We start from the raw sequence: 20,824 nt of genomic DNA on the forward strand, positions 1-20,824 counted from the left end.
GATGATCTGGGCATGGACTTGATCTGTAAAGTTTGGCTATATGAGTCTCTTAAGTAACTTAATACACACTGACATTCATTGTGATCTAGTCTCATTGATTATGTATCTATAAGACAGCTAAACCTCATTACCATGACCATACTGACTAGCATGGTCTCTGTCATGAAAGATATTAAAGCGGTCATATCATGATTTTTTCTGTTATAATTTAGTTTTTCATGTTCATTTCCACCCTCTTTCTGATGTTGGAATTAAACAGGCTGTTATTGTGCTGCTGTGCCTTTAAGACTTTATGCAAATACACTATCTGTGGTTTTTAAATAAAAAACAAATCAACAGCATGGTTGCTAATATAGTTTGTACTGCCCCATGTAACTGATTCATAAAACAATTAGCACTGAAAATGAACTTGTTTCCAACACTGGGATCCTTTAGAAAGATCTGCAGAGCTGTAGGTGCTACACACAGCCAAAAACAGCACAATATGTGGAGGGTTTTACTAGTTTCACTACTTTACTCTTATCATTAGCTCTTCTGGTGTTTAGCAGAATGACTGCACACCCAATATGTGATGTTGATGTGTAAAGTAGGTGGCCATATGCTAATGAACTCGAGTTTCAGATGCCAAAATCTAGTTTTGCTATTTAGTTTAAATAAATGCCTTTTTTGCACTGGATTTTTAATTCTGATAGTTATAATGAACTCTGTATTTACAAATAAGGAAATTTCGTTCCTCATGATATGACCCCTTTAGACAAAAATAAAAAACCCAGAATGAGAAAAAGAGAGGAAAGTAAACAGTATGTCTTCTGTCTTACACTAACACATACAGAAACCAAAGCGCTCTGAGAAGCAATGTTGTCAGACCTGGAGAGAGTGTGAATGTGAGCATCTGTTAGACACTCATTAAAAATGAAGGCCCAATTCCTCACAGTAACTGTCGACTCCATTTCTATCAATAAAGCCGTGACAATAGCGAAAAAACACAGAAGTAAACCTAAAAATGAGCATAAAAATAAGACTCTTTAACCAGCAGACATCCGTTTGAATTCATGGTTTGGCAACTTACATTCAGACATTTGAAAAGTGAGTGTGTGTTCAGTCTATTCCAGCAATAAATCATGACTATGTTACGTCAATGCAGTCTCATCTCCGGTACAGAGACACGTCACTTCTGCAAGACATCCTTGCTTTTTATCGACATAAAAGCTGATGGAGACTAAATCATGGATTCACATAAAACAGGATTCAGACCCTTTTGGGTTAAAGTCAACTTTCACTTCATCACATTCTCTCTTTTGAAAAGGAAGTGCCCTTGATCACCACTTAAGAAGAGATTTTGGCTTAAGATTTTTATTTCATTCCATTGCTGCAGTTCACGTCTGCGTTCTTCAGGAGGCACTATCATGCTCACATAAAGCCTGTCCCCCTTTGTGCCTTGTTTTGCAGAGTGAGTCGCTCATTATCATATTCTCCGGCTCCCCCCAAAAAAGCATGGTCCGGTCCAGGAGTAGGAGTGACAGGAAGGTCAGGGATCATACTATTTGTGGGTGCGGGGGTGCTATAATTCACTGTGTCGTACAGGAGGTTCTAGCTTGTGGGACAGAGCGGTGAGGACCTTGTCAAACTTCTCATAGCGCTCAGCCTGGCTGCCTTCAGAGCCACGACTGCCCCATAAAAGCCTCATCTGAAACTCTGTACAGAAGATTTCCAGCACCTCCTTCCGCTCCTGGAAATCTGTGTGGAGACAGAGAGAGCCTGAATCTTCAAAGTGTACATCTCTGCATGCATTTTAGGCTAACATTAGTAAAGTTAACTAATTGTGTCTTATATTAAATGCTTGGATTTTATATTTGAGTTGTAATACAGGTTAATAGTTTACCCTGTAGTTTGCTCTCGGTGTTGGTACGATACAGTCCTCCGTGGTGAGCGATGGTTCGTGCTGCTTCCAGGTGACTCATGACCACGTCCACTCCAGACTCCACGCTCTCCCAGGACTCCAGCGCCTCCCCGGCCGCCACACCCCGCTCCAGCAGAGACAACACCGGCACCACGTGAGGGAAAGAGGTGTTCGAGAGGACACAGGTCTCTGAAAGATTCATAAACAATTAAAATTATAAATAAATAAAAAGCTATCAAATAAAAAGCTGCTTCTGACACCTATGGTCCGAACAGAGAAATATATCGGCCAATAACTAAAAAACAAAAAAAACAAAAATTTGCATATATATATATATAAACCACAACCAATAATAACAATAAAACTACCATGTGATTCTTTGCCTAGGAGTTTCTAATGTCACTTATAATAAACATTCTGTAGTGTAGAATAGTAACAGTATTTTGTCATTGAAGAACATTGTTTAAGACACCCTGTTCTACCTTTCCCATCATTCATGGCCTTCAGGAATGGCTTAAGTTTCTTCTCATAGAGGATGGCGCCTTCTGTGTGTCTCTGTCGCAGTGTTATCCATGTCTGCTCCAGCCGCGAGATCTACACCAAACATCACAGGACATACAGAAATATATAACTGTAATATATCCCGAACTACTTCATAGCTGTGCGTTTACTGGAAAATGATCAGCACGAGTTACAAACGACAAATAATACATCTAAATAATACTATTCTGATATACAAATTACGCATTACTATTGTTTTTAAACTTGCTATTAAACTTTGGCACTTAACCTGGCATGAATGGCACCTCATATGCTGTGGATTGAGAGGACGGGTGTGTGTTCTCACCTGCGGCAGCTCCAGGGCTCTCATGACCGCAGCGAATCCGTACATGTTGCCCATGTTGCTCTTGAGTTCAGCAGCCAGCTGGATGGTTTTATGCAGGAGGGCGGCTCTCTCCTCTGTGCTGCCCGTACAACCCAACAAATCCACCGCCATCATTATAGACATGGTGTAAAACCTGTTGAACAAGAGACAAAGCTGATCACTCAAATATATTCAACACAGCTGTTTTATCAATACTGCTAGTAAACTTTTTTTTTTTTTTCTGTATATCTGTAAAACTTACGATGGCTTGTTTTATGTATGTATGTTTTTAGATTTATATGAGTATTGCTGTGTTCATTTTCAACTTATATGTTCAAATGTTTGGAGTATTTTGTCTCTTATGCTCACCAAAGCAGCATTTATTTGATCAAAAACACAGTAAAAACAGTAATATTGCCAAATATTATTAACATAACACTGTTTTGTATTTTCATTTATTTTAAAATGTAATTTATTCCTTTGATGTAAAGCTGTATTTTCAGCATCATTACTCCAGTCTTCAGTGTCACATGATCTTCAGAAATCATTCTAATATGCTGATTTACTGATCAATAAACATTTACTATTATTATTATCAATGTTGAAAACATTTGAGCTGCTTAATATTTCATGCGGTAAATGTGTTTGGACAATTATAAATGTCTTTACTGACACTGTTGATATATTTATTGCATCCTTGCTTAATTAAAGTATTCATTTCATATTTCTTTTTTCAAAGAAAAAACATATTACTGACCCCAAACTTGGTTTGTGTTCTTGCTATACTTTTATGAAAAAGTAAAACACTAAATAACATCAGTTTTCAATTATATATATAATATATATATATATATATATAAATAATATAATATATATATAAATATATATATAAATATAGTTTTTATATAGCATATATATATATATATATATATATAATATATATATATATATTATATATATATATATACAGTTTTTATTGATGCATTTCATATATATATTCAATATTATTATATAGATATATATATTCATTATATATATAATTTTTATTCAATTCATTATATTAAAAATATATATATATATATATGTATGTATATATATAAATGCTTAATAAAAACTGTAGTTATTGTCTTTATTTTATTGTTTTAATTTTTATTGTATGGTTTTATTCTGAATTATTTTCATTATCTGTAATTCTGTAAATGAGATAAAATAAAAACTTCAGAACAGCTGAAGTCTGCGGCGTGTCCTGATTTTGATATGTCAAAATAATATATGATGTGTCTCACCTCTCCAGCAGATCCAGCCTCAGCTGGTGTCCGTGCGGAAGAGTCAGCAGCTCCAGCCCCGAGCTCACTCCCATCATCCTCTGCATCTCCTTGGTAACGCCCAGTATCCTAGCAACCTGCAGATGGCCACACAGTTACAAGAGCAATATATTCAACCCCACCCCTTTATTTCCATCCTAATATATTCACAGTCAGAACAGAAGACATGTAATTACCCTTGAACTCATCACATGATGAATGTGGTAAACAGCAGTGTGGAAAGAGTTTATTAACCCTGAAGGTTTAGATGTTAATGGAAGACAACACTTTATCAGTCAGCTTCACATGTGCCTCACGTAATGTTGTAACCAATCGAATGTCATTCTGTCTGTCTGCCGTGGGTTTGACCGGTCATTGTTTGTGTACTTCTTTGGGATTATTTGGAAATGTAAATGTGTGTGGGAACTGGTAATGTTGTCCTGGGTCATGTAAGAATAATTTATTTAATAATAACCAATAATTTGCGATATCAGTCAGGTATCGAAAAGCATATAATTTACTCACCCTAAAGTTGTCCCAAACCTTTATTTCTTGTGTTGAACACAAAAGAAGATATTGGGAAGAATATTGGTAACATAACAGTTGATGGTAGCCATTGACTTACATAGTATGAAAAATAAAGAAATAAATAAATATTAAAAAAAAAAACCTTTTGGAAAGTCAGTGGCTACTGTCAACATGTTTTAAACTATCTTCTGGAGGGTGAGTAAATGATGACAGAATTTAGATTTTTGGGTGAACTATCTCTTTTAAGGGGGCTAGTTATGATATAGCAGAGATATATATGGGCTTTAAGTTGAATCTGGCCCAAAGCAAAGACCACATGACCAGACCTGAAGAAACTGATCTCTTGTACAGCTCTCACTGACTTATTAGATTTTATAATAAATATAAAATATCATTTTATATAATTAACAATAAAGCAGTATTTATTATTATTAGTAGTAGTAGTAGTAGTATTAGTAGTTTTCATTAATTACAAATATGCACCCATGTAAAACCTAACCAACTAAAAGTCTTTATATTAAAAACTGAACCTGGGCTTTATGGGTAAAAATATGAAAAACACAATGGGTGTGTTTTTTTGACCTAATTATACATTTGTGAACAAGGCAACTGAAAAATGTCTCTAGAAAACTGATTTAAAAATTATGAGCAAGAAACCGTTAATTAATACAAATTGAATAATATTTTTACTCAATTCTAAAAATTTTAATTTACTTAAAAAATACATTTACATTAAATAAAAAAATTGTGCCTCACATCAAATCATCTGTAGGTGCATTGTATAAAATTCTAATATAAATTCAGGAACTCGAAAAAAAAAAATTCTGTCATGACCCAAACTTGCCTCATTGTGAAATTTTATTAGCAACATTTCAGTCAATTCACTCTTACATAACCCTGAAAAACGTCCATTGATTGAACCATTGCTAATTGTTATTAATTATTATTAATTATTATTAAATGTGTATTTTGAGCTCTTTTTTTTAAAATTATTATTATAATTTTATTTTTCAATATTCCCGAACAGGATTTTTTCTTTGATGTGTTACTTGTTCCCATTATTATCGTTTGTTTCAGATGGAGTTGAACTGGATTTTGTGGATTGATTGTTTTATTGTGAACACTTAACAATAATCCTTGCTTTGCATATAATTCCTAATAAGCAGTGAAGCAACACACAGAAGAATGTCAGTAGCTGAAACATTTGTTATAATGTTTTATCTCCTGCCAAAATAGAGTGCAGAATATATATTTTATGGTTACAGATGTATTGTTCTTGGCACCTAATTAGTGTAGTTGGTACACTAATACAATTTATTAAAATGCTAACAAAAAATAGTAATGTATAGAGAATTTTATATATAGTGTAGTATATATATTATATAGTATTTTTTTTACCGTGCAGTCTGCCTTGGTGATGTGCTTGGCGGCTGTTTTGGGATCCACCTCTGCCAGCAGCTCCTTCACCCTCTTCAACACACTCATCTCCAGAGGTTTATTCTCAGCTGGCAGAAGAGTAGACTGGTATTTCCCAGGCTTGAAGAAGGAGCTGGTCTCCACCAGGGGGAGCACGAAGCCCTCCACCCCATCTGGGGCTCCAGAGCCCGGGCCCTCCCCAACCCCCAACCCCCATACTCACCACTTACATCTAGCAATGAGGACTTGACCGGGTCTCAGCTCACAGTAGCTTCCGCCCTGCTCTGAACTTTCGGACGGGTAACCGTGGGCAGGCGTGGAGTGGGTGCTGGGGGGCATGTCTGAGCAGGGAAGGTTGTTATTGGAGGAGGATGGCGAAAGATGTGGATCGCTGGAGCGCCGCATCACTGGAGAAGGCGGGATCACGGCGAGGACACGCCCACCTGAGCCATGTCTGTGGCGGGAGACTGGAGAAACAAACAAAATAACAGGTTATTACGTGGCTCTCTGAAACACTTGGTTTTGATTGGTCAGTTGCAACATTCCGAGTTCAATTATTCCCAGATAATGATTGTTGTCAATAAAAATGTCCGCTCAACAAGGTATCAGAGGCTGGCTCTTCTTTCATGTCTGTCGTATCACACCACGGACACTCTCTCTCCGTTTCATTCAAATGTAGCTGGTGACTCTCAGTAACTGTAAACATGTAAACGTGCTAAATGGACATGTTTGACCATTTTTCTTGCATCTTTTGCAGCGTCTCGTACATGACACGGCATACTATAAAAACAACGCTCAAGTTAAAAGTTCAACTTGTCCATAGACCTTGCATTTTTCCATTTTGTCTTGCATTTTGCAGTTAAAAACACAAGATGCAGGTCAGTGAAATGCAAGGTTTAGAGACATGTTTTTCAAAAGTTTAACTTCTCAATAGTTCTGTGTGAATGGCCCCCAATAGCAGGCCAATGGTTATATTGTTGTAGTGTTCGTCTCATTGTGCAGAAGGTTTTTTTTTTTGCTCACTAGATGGGGCTGTTCACAGAATGCGTTTTTCTATTCCTCAGTGCTACTTTTCCATGTAAACATGTGCTAGATCGATGTGTTTGACCATTGTATTTGTGTCTTGCATCTTGCCCAGGACACAACGTTCTTAAACCGTACACTGCCTGCGACTCTTGTTTTTTCAAAGCAAAAATTTGTTCTGTGTGAATGTCCACTAATGGATTATAAGATAATAAATAGGTAACTTTTAAAATTTCTTCTCAAATCAATATTTCATGTCCCTGTTATTATGTTAGTGCTGATCATAAGTAATAAGTATGTAATAAGTATGATCATATGTAATAAGTACCTTAAATGTTTGAACTTGTTTGGTCATCTTGGCTTAAAGCTTGCCAAGAATGTATTTTCTTCACAGAAGTTAATGTCATATTTCAAATCAAATCAGTAATTCACTTCGTGTCAAGGTCCTGATCACCCTGTCTAGGATTATTTTGTGATAACAACCACCTAGATGTACATTAACCTTTACTTTTTGGGTGGGCTAATGGAATCAGTGGGTTTAAATATTCAGATGTATGCATGAGAATGTGTGTGGACTCACTGGAGCTGTAGGCAGGGGATAGCGGGCAGCGGTACTCTTGGATTTGATCCATGCTCATGGCGCAGTTCCTCATGGCATCCTTATGGTGCACTGTAGAGGGGCTGGAGAAGACAAACATGCTATTAAATCCTTCATTCTTTATATCAAAACACATTTTACATGTCAAAACAATCAAGCATATAGCATTTTCAGCTTCTAATTTTGGTGAACAATTTATAAGCCACAGTTACAAGCTTGCTGAAAAACACATTCAGTGCTGCTAGAGACGACATGCACAGAAGCAGGTGAAGGGTTTCCATGTGGCCACATCTGTGTGGGAAACAGAAGTGAGTGGGAGGGTGTCTGTGCCAGCTGTGAACACACGCACATAAACACACACACACACCAGCTGCTGCCCTCCGCTGGTTTCACCTCTGGCTCGACTGTCTGAGGCTCATCTGGCTCTGTAGGCTGGGCCGCACTGCTAATACAAGACATCCTACATGAGCACATCACTCCTGCATCTTTGGCACGTGTGTACACAACCTATTAATATAACTGATCTCAGAACCGACATACCTGAACACATTCAAGATTAAGATATATATTCAAAAAAAAAAACAAAACAAAAGAAGTTATTTTGAGACTCTAAACAAATTTAACACCTGGTGGTCACCAAAAACACCAAATGAATATGGTCACAAACAAAACAAAACAAAAAACAAAACAATGTATTATTTTGAGACTCTGAACCAATTTAACTCCTGGTGGTCGCTAAAAACACTAAATGACTATAGAAACAAAACAAATAAACAAAACGTTATTTTGAGACTGAACCAATTTAACTCCTGGTGGCCACTAAAACACTAAATGAATATGGTCACAAAACAAAACAAAACAAAACAAAATGTTATTTTGAGACTCTGAACCAATTTAAATCCTTGTGGTCACTAAAAAACAACATGAATATGGTCACAAAAACAAAAATAAAAAAAACTACAAAACAAAACAAAACAATGTATTATTTTGAGACTCTGAACCAATTTAAATCCTTGTGGTCACTAAAAACACTAAATGAATATGGTCACAAAACAAAACAACAAAACAAAGCAAGAAACAACAAAATACTTTAATATATTATTTTGAGACTCTGAACGAATTTAAGTCGCGGTGGTCACTAAAACACTAAATGACTATGGTCACAAAACAAAACAACAAAACAAAATGTTATTTTGAGACTCTGAACCAATTTAACTCCTGGTGGTCACTAAAAAAACATGAATATGGTCACAAAACAAAACAAGGCACTATGAGTTAGCTACTTTATTATTTGAGAAGAAGATGATGATGATGATGATGATGAAGGTCTACCTGTGAGGAATGATCTTCTCTGTCGTCAGTCCATCCGTCATGGTAACGCTTCGTCTCTTGATGTGCGCCCCCCTCTGGGTCGATGGTGAATGTGCAGATCCCGGTCTCCCACCGGCCAAAGCAAACGTGGCCTCCAGGTACCTCAGCGGCAGCGTGCGGTTGACCGGACACAGCAGCTGAGCTCCGGTGCGTGGGCACACGGGTCGTCCCGTGCCAGCGTGGTGCCTGACCAGCGTGGGGACAGAGTCGAAGCTCTCATGCTCCAGCATGTACTGGATTTTAGTTTGGCCGCTTTTGACCAGGACTTTACTGATCCGAGAGTGGATCACTTCCTGCTGCCAGCGACACGTGAGGACATAGTCACCCACGGTCGACAGCGAGTCCCGTACGAGGAAGTCACCGCTACGCAGAACCAAAGTTTCTGAGGCCTGTGTTGACACAAATAAAAGAACAGGGATTATTATGCTAGCTGGACTCAAACACATATTTCCCACATAAGCACCACAGCTCAACATGCTACTTTTTTGACACTTTTTTCCCAGAACATTCCAGTTGAAATGTATCATTTGTTTTTTAAATAAACACAATTTAAATTAAAATAAATTAATTAAAATTATTTTCTGTGGTATTTGAAAGCATTCTTTATTCTGTCATTTGCGTCAACATTTTTAAATCACTGTGTTAGCAACTGAATCAATAGAATAACTTGTATATTTTACACAAGTTTTTAAAGATAGTTGATTAAATGGCACAGATGTGATACTTTATGTACTACATGCCTCTGCGCCAGCAGATGGCACAACAGTACATTTGGTGAGGTCAGAAGTGCAGCATGGGGGCGTATCGCCATGGCGACTAGCTATAGTTTTTAATAGAGGGGGCTGGAGTTTCTCTTTACTCCAGCTTGGGCAGGAATATATTATGCTAATGCCCAGATGGCTGCTCTCATAGTAGAGACAGCGTGGGCTGTAGTTTGACAGTTCTATGGTGCAAAAAAGGACACAAACACACTCTCTCACACACACACGCCAACAGAAAAACCTAAACATGCACAAAACAAGCAAATATACAATATACAAACACATGTATAGAATGCACAAAGAAAAAACTGTAAAACTGCTAACAAAGGTTTTAATTGAACAACTTCTCCAGTTACATGCAAACTTGTTTGGACATCATAGTGTGGATTTCCCTTTGACATCCATTGTTCTCTGTGTTGAGGTGTGTAATCTTTCTGAAGTTAAAATACTTTCATCCATTACCACTTAATATGCAGAGACAACTGGAAGTCATTTGTAGGCAGTTTTCTATAGAATGAAACACTGGTACTTCCAAAACTTTGCTCCATTTGTTTGAGAAAACAGTTTGAGATTTTAGGAAGGTATAGCCATTGATTTCTGAGTGAATCACCAGTTCAAATTTTATTGGCTTGCTTTACGCGACTTCCAAGATTAAGGACACATGATTTTTAAATGAAAAGGTACCAGGATGATGCAACAAGCACTTTTGAGAATTAAATAAATCACTTTCCATGTTAGTGCCATCAAATCTTTGAAAGTTCTTTAGAGTTTGAAGCACCCAGTAGGAAATAAACTAAACTCTTAAACTTAACGTTTCTTTAATGGCATTGATGGTTCCATGAAGAACCTTTAACATCAACTGAACCTTTCCATTGTACAAACGTTTTTTTATAGTGGAAACAAAGGGTAAAAGATTCTGTAAACATCTTCAAATTATTAAAATGTTCTTTGCACTTAAAAACTAACTGTTCACTGAAAAGTCCTGTGGGTTCTTTTGGGGTTCTTCTGTGGTATCACTGCAAAAATCACCATAAACTATAAATTTGCAACTGTGAGAAGTGAGACATAAACTCGCAATTCTGACATTGTTTTCCTCACAATTACGAGTTTACATCTCAAATCGGACTTTTTTTCCCCCCCAGAATTGCGAGATATAAACTTACAACTGTGCAGAATTGCAGGATATAAACTTGCAGTTGTGAGAAATAAAATTGGAACTGCGAGATTTAAACTTGCAATTCTGACTTTTTTTCCTCTCTGAATTTTGAGATATAACCTCGCAATTTCATGTTATAAACTACAATTTAGATGAAAAAAAAAGACTCACTGTTTTCTTACCATTGCAGGTTTATATCTTACAATTCTGACTTTATAACATGTAATTGCGACTTTATATCATGCAATTCTGAGAAAAAATCTCAGAATTGCGAGATGTAAACTGTGAGATAAAAAGTCACAATTACCTTTTTTTATGTATTTTCTTTTTAAACGGCAGAAACAAGCTTCCATCATTTTTTTGTGTTTATTATTGTGGTATAATCAATCTGACACAAATCCACCTCCAAATCCAAAATTAACTTCCAATATGAAATGTTGTTTTTTTGTCAAAGGATCCTGAATAGGTTGCAAAGTGGACCAGACCCTATTCCGTTTAGTCAAAATTCTGGCTGCGTGAGATTGCACCACAGCAAATCTAGACCCAGTAACGCACCTCTTGTGGAATATGGCCATGGTACCAGCCATGGCTCCTCATGTCACTGCTACTGAGTTTGAGCTCCTCCTCCAGCTCCTTCCTGAGTTTCTCCGGGGGCGACTCCAGCAGGTACTTCTCCTTAGAACTGCAAAAAACACACAAAACCAACAGATAAGTCACACCGCCCTACTTCATGAACACACAGATATATGATACAGCACACTATTGATCACCTTGAGAAAAAACAAAACATTCGTGAACAACAACGGAAAGGTTTATTGCCTCACTCATCAAACTGACATATCAATCCATATGAGAAATGAAAAAGTAATGTGAGTCACACAGAGCTTCACTGCACATATTCGTCTTTATAATTTATGTAACATCTAACCATGTTGCTAAAATCAAATAAAAGCATACAAATACACAATGCAGGGCGAGGCTTGTTCGTCTCACTCAAAGAACCGTCTTAAGTGTGTTCGTTCAGACAACGGCACTCTGTGTCCAGTAGAAATAATGCATAATCTATGAGTGTGACAGTTCAAGGCGAAGGTCTTGACCCTCTGTGACACAGGAAAACTAATCCAAACACAGGCGGCATTGTAATGAAGTCAACAGAAAGACAACAGACAAAGCTTAGGGCACTAACAGAGCTCAAAGCCGGTGAATATGGGAGATGTGGGATCAATTTTGCAATCCTGGGTCACTCTAATGGTCTCTTCCTCTCTCTGTCTAAGGTAAAGTGATTAAACATCTGCTTGCTTTCCCTCTTCGACTGCCTTTTACACATGGGATCAGGAAAAGATGCTAGATTTCAGCAGTCCCACTGTCATTTAACTGGCTGTGTGTGTATGTGTATGTGTGTGTGTGTAAAGTGTAGAAAGATAGTGAGGCAAGGTCAAGTGTAGAGAGTTATTGCTTTTGTCTCTGCCTCCAGGGGCCGAATCCACCACCTGGGCCTAACCAGACCTCTTCGTAACCTCATATAGGCGTCTGTAATTGTCTTTTTCTGCTTGAAGATGGCCACAAGGTACAATATTCTGGTCTCATATATTCTCGATTTGGGACCAAAGGGAAAACCCAGTGTGTGAGCGATAACTGTGCTAGGCTGATATGAGTACTTCATATTGACTTATGAGAGGTGCCTCTCACAGGAGACAGATGACCCTTTTCCAATTTTTGGGAATTCTCTCTTCCAACTTTATTAGTGTTTATTCAAGGAGTGAGTTAACTTGTTTATATGAAGTTTCACCCATACTGTGCTTCCGAGAGAACAGATGAGAAGAAAATAAGATGAGCTGAGAAAAGCAGCAAGGCAAGACAAAATACAAAAAGAAGAGGTGAATCATAATGAGAAGAGACATGATGAGAAAAAGACAAGACAAATAAAGTGCAGTGAGACAAAACAAGGCAAGAAATTAGGCAAAATCTAGATGAATTGGGACAAGAAAAGATAAGATGAGACAAGACGACGTGAAGTGATATGAGACAAGAGCGAGACAAAACGAGATGCAAAGATGTGAATTGAGACAAGAAAAGAAGAGAAGAGACAAGATGAGAAGAGACGTGACCAGAAAAGACAGGACATAAAGAAGTGAGGTGAGACAAGTGAAAAGAAAAGATGCAAAACTTGAAACAAGAAAAGATCATAGAAGACAACATGAAAGGAGATAAGAGTAAGAGAAAACAACGCAAGACAGATGCAAATTAAATTAATTGAAGCAAGATGATAACATGAGACAAAGGTGAGAAGCGAGACAAAATCGAGAAAAAACAAGTTAAGAAAAGATGCAAAAACTATGAAATGAGATGGGAAAATATAAGATGAGACGAGACAATATGAAATGAAGTGAGATGAGACAAGAGCAAGAGCAAAGTTGAAAACAAGAGATGAATTAATACAAGAAGAGCTGAGACGAGAAGAGAATGGTCTAGATGACGAAAGACAAGATGAGACAAAATGTAAACTGTGAGATATGATGAGACGAGCTAGACAAGATAGGAAAAGGAGGTAAATTGAGACAACAAAAGAGACAATAAGAGAAGATATGAGAAAAGACGAGACAAAGTGAGGTGAGATGAGAGAAAAGCAAGAGAATCAGAAGATCTTAGAAAGGAGACAGGAGTTCTGAATAAGCCTTGGCAAGCATGCATTGTCATGAATTGTTTCTGCAGAGTTTCACTTATTAAAGAGCCTGAAGAGAGATTGAATGAGATCGAGCTGTATTCTGCTTTCAAACACTGATGTCTGAAGACTCCAGAGAGACACCTGGGCTGTTTCAAGTCCCCTTGCCCCACTTAGAGCTGCTCCTGTAGGGCTAAAAGGTCTTTCTCCCTGCCCTCTTTCTTCCACAGAGAAAGCGCTTCTGGCAGTCTAATGAAGCACATGCTGGGGGAAATGACCTGTCCACATGCACAAACACACAAACACACACACACACACACACACACACACACACACACACACACACACACACACACACACACACACACACACACACACACACACACACACAAATGCACAATGCAACCTCTACAGTGGCACAGGGACAGAAAGAAATTCAAGATACACAGGAGATAGAAGGAGAGATGGAAAGGGGTGATAGGACCTATGCTGCGCACACCACCCCCCCAGCACTGAAGCTCTGGTTGTCATGGAAACTTCCTATTGTGTTAGTCGGCCTGGTGCCTTCATATGTCTCATGCACCACACACACACACACACCTCACATTTTACAAAGCAAGAGGCCAATGCATTGTGAAAAACAATTATACTTCCTGGAACATGACAGGGCACAAGCAGCAAAGAGACAGCACTGACAGTAAACTTTTTGGGATATAAAATCTACTTCTCTCAGTGAGTTAAGTCCAGTCTAATTGTTATGCAGTTGGAGACCTGAATGTCAATCCAATCAGATATGCTTTCCCACATTTTCCAGAGGACAAATAAACCAGAAAGCATGGGTTCTGAAAATCAGATACAACCTTCAATAAAACAGTCACCAAATAGTAGGATTCAGACCCCAACCAGTTCCATAATATTATCATAAATATATTTTGTGTTCACAATTTTTATAGAAATGGATTTCTGTTGAAAATAAAGTAGATACAGAAGTATTTATCCATTAGAAATGGCTACTTAAGGTAACAACTGCACATTTTCACATTTCACCATGTATACTAGACTAAGTAGCAGTTTTGAGACTATTTTGTCCATGTAGGATTTATTATTTCACATTTTTACAAGTACTTTTGCTGCCAACTTAGAAATGTACAATAAATCACACTGCTCATTTCATTTAAGTCATATTTGCTAAGAAGGAAATGTAGAGACTGAACCTTCTAAAACTTTAACTGAATATCTCTGACCTAGAATCTTACGATATATTAAACGAATTGTACTTGTGTCTTTCATAACTGTGCTTTTGTCAAATTAAATATGGCATCTACTATGGAAGGTCTATGATGCCACTCTCTAGAAACAATATACTTTTATTAAATAATTCCATTTGTACTACAATGAACTATGAATACTTGTGCTTGGAAATTTTAGACAAGGTAGACATGATAGCATCATGAGTTCTCGATCATTGTCTGCTAGTTTTTTTTTTTTTTTAGCAGTTTTCAGTTGATTTGTGAATTTTTTTCCCTCTCCTATTGCTTCTTGTGGGACACATTTGCCCTAAAATCCCTGGGTAAGTTCATGCACAAACACCAACCCATTCAGAGGTGTTTATCTTCAAACCCCCATGGCTTGTCATGAATAACATCCAGCAAGATTCATCACCAAATTTCACTCAATACCCCCATTCTCTTCTTCCGCCAATCACGCCGCTCCATTTAGCCAAGACACCCACCCACCTAATCCACCAGATCTGAGTGAGTGCAGCTGCTCCTCTGGGTGAAAGGAAAAGCATAGACGCAAAAAACCATTAGGCCAACGCGAACCGCAGATATAGCAGATAAAGCTTCACAGGTCAGCGCCTGTCATTGAGTCTGCTCTCTGGGGTAGAGCTAATCCAGTCGACCCTTCTGAGCACTGACCCAATGCAGTTTGTTGTGATCAGAATGACTTGCAACTCTGGTAGTGTATTGTCCTCAATTGTTTAGTGTATGGTGGCCAGTTTTTCCCCTGTGACCGTTTACAAAGTCGGTAAGTGTATGATATCTAGCGTTTTACAATCTATTCAGATTTTAAAAGTTGTGTAGTGTATTCCAGCTTTAACATGCCCACAAATATTCCCCTTAAAGTCCCCCTTAAAGGTTTATGCTTAATGCACAATCTGCAGCAAATAATTGTGCATCATTTTGGTTCTATGCAATTCATTTTTATTGTTTTATTTTAAAGACATTTTGTGTTGGTTCACTATTTGATGTTCAGTGTCAACTCAAGTACAACCACTAGTGCAGAGTATGTTTCAAGACTTTGAGGGTATATCTGGGTAATCACACAATGTTAATAAGACATTTTGTATTACAAACCTTTTTTTTTTTAACTTTTAAGTGTTTATGTTTGAGGTTTAAGCTTTTTCCATCTACATAGACACTGACGAATACACCCAGTCTTGTGACCTTTCCCTCCAGTTGACCCATGGATCCTGATTTTAAGACGTTGTCCATCTGCTGCACATGCAGTGTTGCCGTCCCTTTATCCCACCTTAAGCCGTCTTAATGCCCCTATCATGTCCTTATCTCCCAGAAAACCATCTTTGCATTATCCCTTCATCTATCCGTGCTGTTTAACACCACCCAAAATCTCCCCTAAATCCCCATATCTGTCATCACTGGCCTACATCCCAACATATTAGATCTTAAAATGATTTCTGTTTCTTAGATTTCCTCTCTTGGTCTGTCTGTCTCTGTTTCAAACACACACCCAAACACACTCTCTGCTGCTAAACGCACACATATGCGGGTCAGATGAGGCACTACAGCTCATATGACTCTATTAACAGCAATACCAAGCTGATGATGTGCACACCTAAGAGATGTAAATGGACATGCTTTAAATATTTTTGATCTCAGATCAGTTCAGGACAGTAAGATGACCTTAATTATAATACAAGAGGCTAAATGTTCACATGACATTGATTTCTTGAAGAAACCGGTCATTCAAGGATGAAAGTTTTCTCATTTACATGACACTATTTTCAACTAAAAACAGGATTTTTTTTTTAATGCATTTTAGACGTTCGTTTACATGACAACAGTGTTTTGAGGGCCTGAAAATGCAAACGTTTTAAACAGATTTCAAAGTGCACGTTTTTGAAAACTGTACCATAATCGTCTCCGTGTAAACTACAAAAACCGAATTTGTGAAAACGGTGATGTCGTGCACATGCATATTACATGTTCAGCCTATATGTGTGCAGGCATTTAATGTTTCCTTACAAACTGACATCTCCAACTACTGGTCTGGCATGCATACTACAGCATTTTTAGTAATTTCTGTTGAAATCTTTTCCATTTTTTTGTACATCGTTGTTGTGTAAACGTATCTTTACTCAGTGATTCACTCATGTTGTTTCCTTTTTAACCACAGAACACAAAAGAAGACCATAAGAGAATTTTCAATCTGCTTTTGTCCATAAATTGAAAATTGTCAGTAATTTATGGAAAAAGGACTGTTTTTCAAGTCATCTGAAGCCAAAATTTAATTGAAATTTTCCCGTCTGCCACAGCTCTTAAATTCATACCAAATTCAGCTTGCTGTTGCAAAAAGCTGTTGCAGATTTTATGCCAGTAGCATAAAGTAGTAGGCCCATGTACTGCTTATTAGGTAATTTTATGGTTCTTTTTGGAGCATGACAGTACAAATCATCATCTATTTTCTCTGCATGGTTGCTCTTAGAAAAAAGGTATAAAAACTGTCACTGGGGCCATACCTTTTCAAAACCTTTGCATATAAAGGGTGCATGTAAGTACCTTAAATGTGCTTATCAGTACCTTAATTTTAAATATATTATTGCCTTTTGAGGTTCCAGCCCAGTGACAGCTTTTGTACCATTTTAGGATAATATATGGACAAGAACAATCTGTATGTTCAGGAAAACAATTAGGACTATATATTTTGAATGGAGTGAATGATGGCAGAATTTTCTGTAACTATTCATTATATCCAACCTGTAGGTTCAGCCAAAACAGTCTAAATCTTACACTAAATTTAATGGAAGAATACAATACATAACCTTGAATCCAGAGAGTCTCAGTAAAGCTAAAAGAAAAGTTACTGTAAATAAACAGCATGAAGTTAAGACAGTTCTTATCTCCATATTTCGAGTGTCTAAATCACTGTCCCGGAGCAATGTGAGAAACCACAGCACAGGGTTAGTGCTCATACTGCATGACCAGAGAATCTGAAACATTTTATGAATTCAGTATGCATGGAATGATGCACTCTAGATCATGAACTAATTCGTAAGCTCAGTGTGATATCAGACCCCATAAAAAAAAAAAAAAAAAAAAAAATTAGGACAGTTTTGTTGTGTGTTTAGCCATAATTCTTTCTCGTATACAAATCTATGCATTAGGGTTTTTCACACTGTGTTCAAGCCTGGGTTACAATCTTTTTAAACCTCGGGCTGAGACCACAGCACATGTTTTTACTGGAATAAACAAGATACCCTATTATTTGTTTAAAACAGCCAGACTAATATGATGACATTTTCACAGATGAACAAGCAATTATTAAAACAAGTCATGTTGTGTCAGTTTGTCTTGAGCTCCTGAATATGCAAATAAGAATGTTAACTCAAGGTTTACAAATGTACAAAGTGACATATTAAACTGCTTGTATAATTTCAGCAGTCTTTCCAGCTTGGCATCAAGCCTCGATCTCTCTATCCTTCCCCTTCTCTGCGGTTTCTCTCTCATTCTGTCTTTTCATTGCACTTGTTTCTCCCTCTTGTGCTTTGCAGACAAATTTAGGCTCAATGACTCTTGACTTTGAAGTCTGTAGGCTTGAAGCCGACTGTACGGCTGCCATCTGCTTCACCAAAGGGTCTATGCAAACTCTTAAATTCAACATTAAAAATAAAAAATACTGTGGCAGTACTACTGATTGTATTTACATGGGATTCCAAGGTGCTTTTTCTGAGCCATTACAGTGGAACGTGTCTGAAAATGTTATTGCTCGAAAGTTAGTCTCTTTCATAACTTTGGAGACTTAATGGGGTCTTCAGTTATGTTTCATCAAATTATCAACTTCGTTTTCCTAATATTCCATAAGATAAAAATAAATACAACTGAGAAAACCATTGACATACAGTAAGAATATATAAAATGAGAAAGCTATAAAATGTATGCAGATGATTTAGCTTCAGAAAAAAAAAACATCCAAATAAATCTAAAAGTCATAATATATCTATTCTATTATTAAATATAGATGTATAAATTCACATTGGTCATTGATTTTTGGAAGAAAATAACATCCATATTAATCTAAAAGTCATTTTATAAATTATCATTAACTTAGATGAATAATTGATAAAACTTCACTGTTGGTTGATGATACCTAATGCATTAATATTTTTTGTGAGTTCTAGCATATGGCACACAAAATTGGAAACACTTCGGGCGTTTTGAAATCGCCATCAGATTGGTTGAATTATACAGGATTTCTAGGAGACGTGTGTCGCATTATTTAACATTATCCCAGGAAACAAACATGCCTTGTTACCAAACCACCTCACCTCATGGAAGAAGAAAGCTGTCATGTTTACAACAGTGATGATGAGCTCTTATCAGGATCAACTAAACACTGGGTTTTCAAAAGTATGTGAAAGTGGCACAGAATTTTAAAAATACATCCAAGAGTTTTACACACGGGTCTGTTATTGTGGAAGACATTCATTTCCATAACTGAGTAATGCAATTAGTTACTTTTTTTTTGAGTAATGCAATATTGTAATGCATTACTTTTAAAAGTAACTTTCCCCAACACTGGTTGTACCATGGTACTTTTTATTGATACTACTCTATAGGGATGCACATACATCCGCAATCCACTTAATAAAAAATAGCAGCAGAAGTTTGAAGAGCGCAGCATGACCTCAGCTCACAGCAGAGCAGGAATTAGGTCATCTCAAAGCTGCCCTGCACTTCCTGTTATTGGCAACCCTCTTTCCCCATTAAAAATGAAGGAGCACTCTTTGGCATGTTGATACAGCCAGTCCCACATCAAAACAAACGCACACACTGGCTTCTGTCAAACATGATTGTCAGCTGCATGCCACGCGTGGCATTTTGCTTTGCCGTGTTCACCAGAGGGTCGGGTGTGTGTGTGTGTGTGTGTGTGTGTGTGTGTGTGTGTGTGTGTGTGTGTGTGTGTGTGTGTGGTGTGTGTGTGTGTGTGTGTGTGTGTGTGTGTGTGTGTGTGAAAGGGCCGATGTCTCATGTGCCAAGACTGTGACCTCAACACTTGGAGAGCAAACACCTGGTTGTGCTGTTGTCATGGAAATGCTGCTTGATCCCCTCTGATGGGACATCTCAAGGGCGGTGAGATGTGTCTTGGGGTAATGAGGGGGAAATTCTGGGTGGATGTATGTGGACGACACCCCATCAGCCAGCTGTTCTGTCTGCTACATTAGGCCAGTGATCTGCTGTTGTGGCGTGTGGGGAATTCTGGGTGTGCTGACATATATTCCAGTTCAAGCATTTCTATAAAGCCTGAGTGCTTCCTGTGATCCATCAGGCCTCAGGGTCTGAATGATTTCCTATGCATATGTAATGATTGTTCCAGATGAGATTCATAATTAAGTATCAATTATGAACTAGCTTCCACAATTCTAATTCAGCTGAAGAATGCTGGGAATTACTGGGATTTGCTGGATAACTGCATGCGACTGGCTGTCTAAGAGTAGATTCGTTCATTATTTCTTTCCTGCCAGTGTGAGTGGCAGGGATGTGTGACTCTCCACTTAAACCTCCTCATATATTTGGCTTTTATTTCTTATTCTTACACTTGAGCAGTCAATATAATAATAATAATAATAATAAGAAGAAGAAAAAAAAATAAAACAAAACAATAATATAATATAAAAACCCTTCATTTTTTTCCCAAATAGCCTTTAGAAAAAAAATCAGAAAGTTAAACAGTATTATAATATATGTTTTCTTATTTTATTTTTATCCAAAAAGTAAAGAGAAAAAAAAATCAATTTAACACATGTAAATAATAAACAGTATTATTATAAAATAATAATAAATTACTATTATTGTTATTGTTGTAAAAAAATTGCAAATACAAAAATTGCAAATTGCACACTTAATAAACAGTAATAATATCAAAAGCATATACATTAAAAGTGTGTTACATTGCATTTACTTAAGTTTATTTTGAGAGCTCAAAAATACATCTTGTAAAA

The 20,824-nt window shown here is 37.3% G+C and overlaps 1 protein-coding gene across 1 annotated transcript in view; it reads right to left on the reverse strand.

Annotated features, from left to right (window-relative positions):
• Positions 1-794: 794 nt before the first annotated feature.
• sh2d3ca (SH2 domain containing 3Ca) overlaps positions 795-20,824 on the reverse strand; it is a 52,083-nt gene continuing 32,053 nt past the window's right edge. The window contains 10 exon segments of the mRNA XM_042764776.1: positions 795-1,737; positions 1,883-2,089; positions 2,383-2,494; positions 2,748-2,919; positions 4,052-4,167; positions 5,996-6,480; positions 7,617-7,717; positions 8,002-8,076; positions 8,967-9,394; positions 11,478-11,604. Of these exon segments, the coding sequence (XP_042620710.1) occupies positions 1,562-1,737; positions 1,883-2,089; positions 2,383-2,494; positions 2,748-2,919; positions 4,052-4,167; positions 5,996-6,480; positions 7,617-7,717; positions 8,002-8,076; positions 8,967-9,394; positions 11,478-11,604 (1,999 nt within the window). The 3' untranslated portion in view covers positions 795-1,561.

Source organism: Cyprinus carpio, chromosome A10 (assembly GCF_018340385.1).
Source record: "Cyprinus carpio isolate SPL01 chromosome A10, ASM1834038v1, whole genome shotgun sequence".
Lineage (NCBI taxonomy): Eukaryota > Metazoa > Chordata > Actinopteri > Cypriniformes > Cyprinidae > Cyprinus > Cyprinus carpio.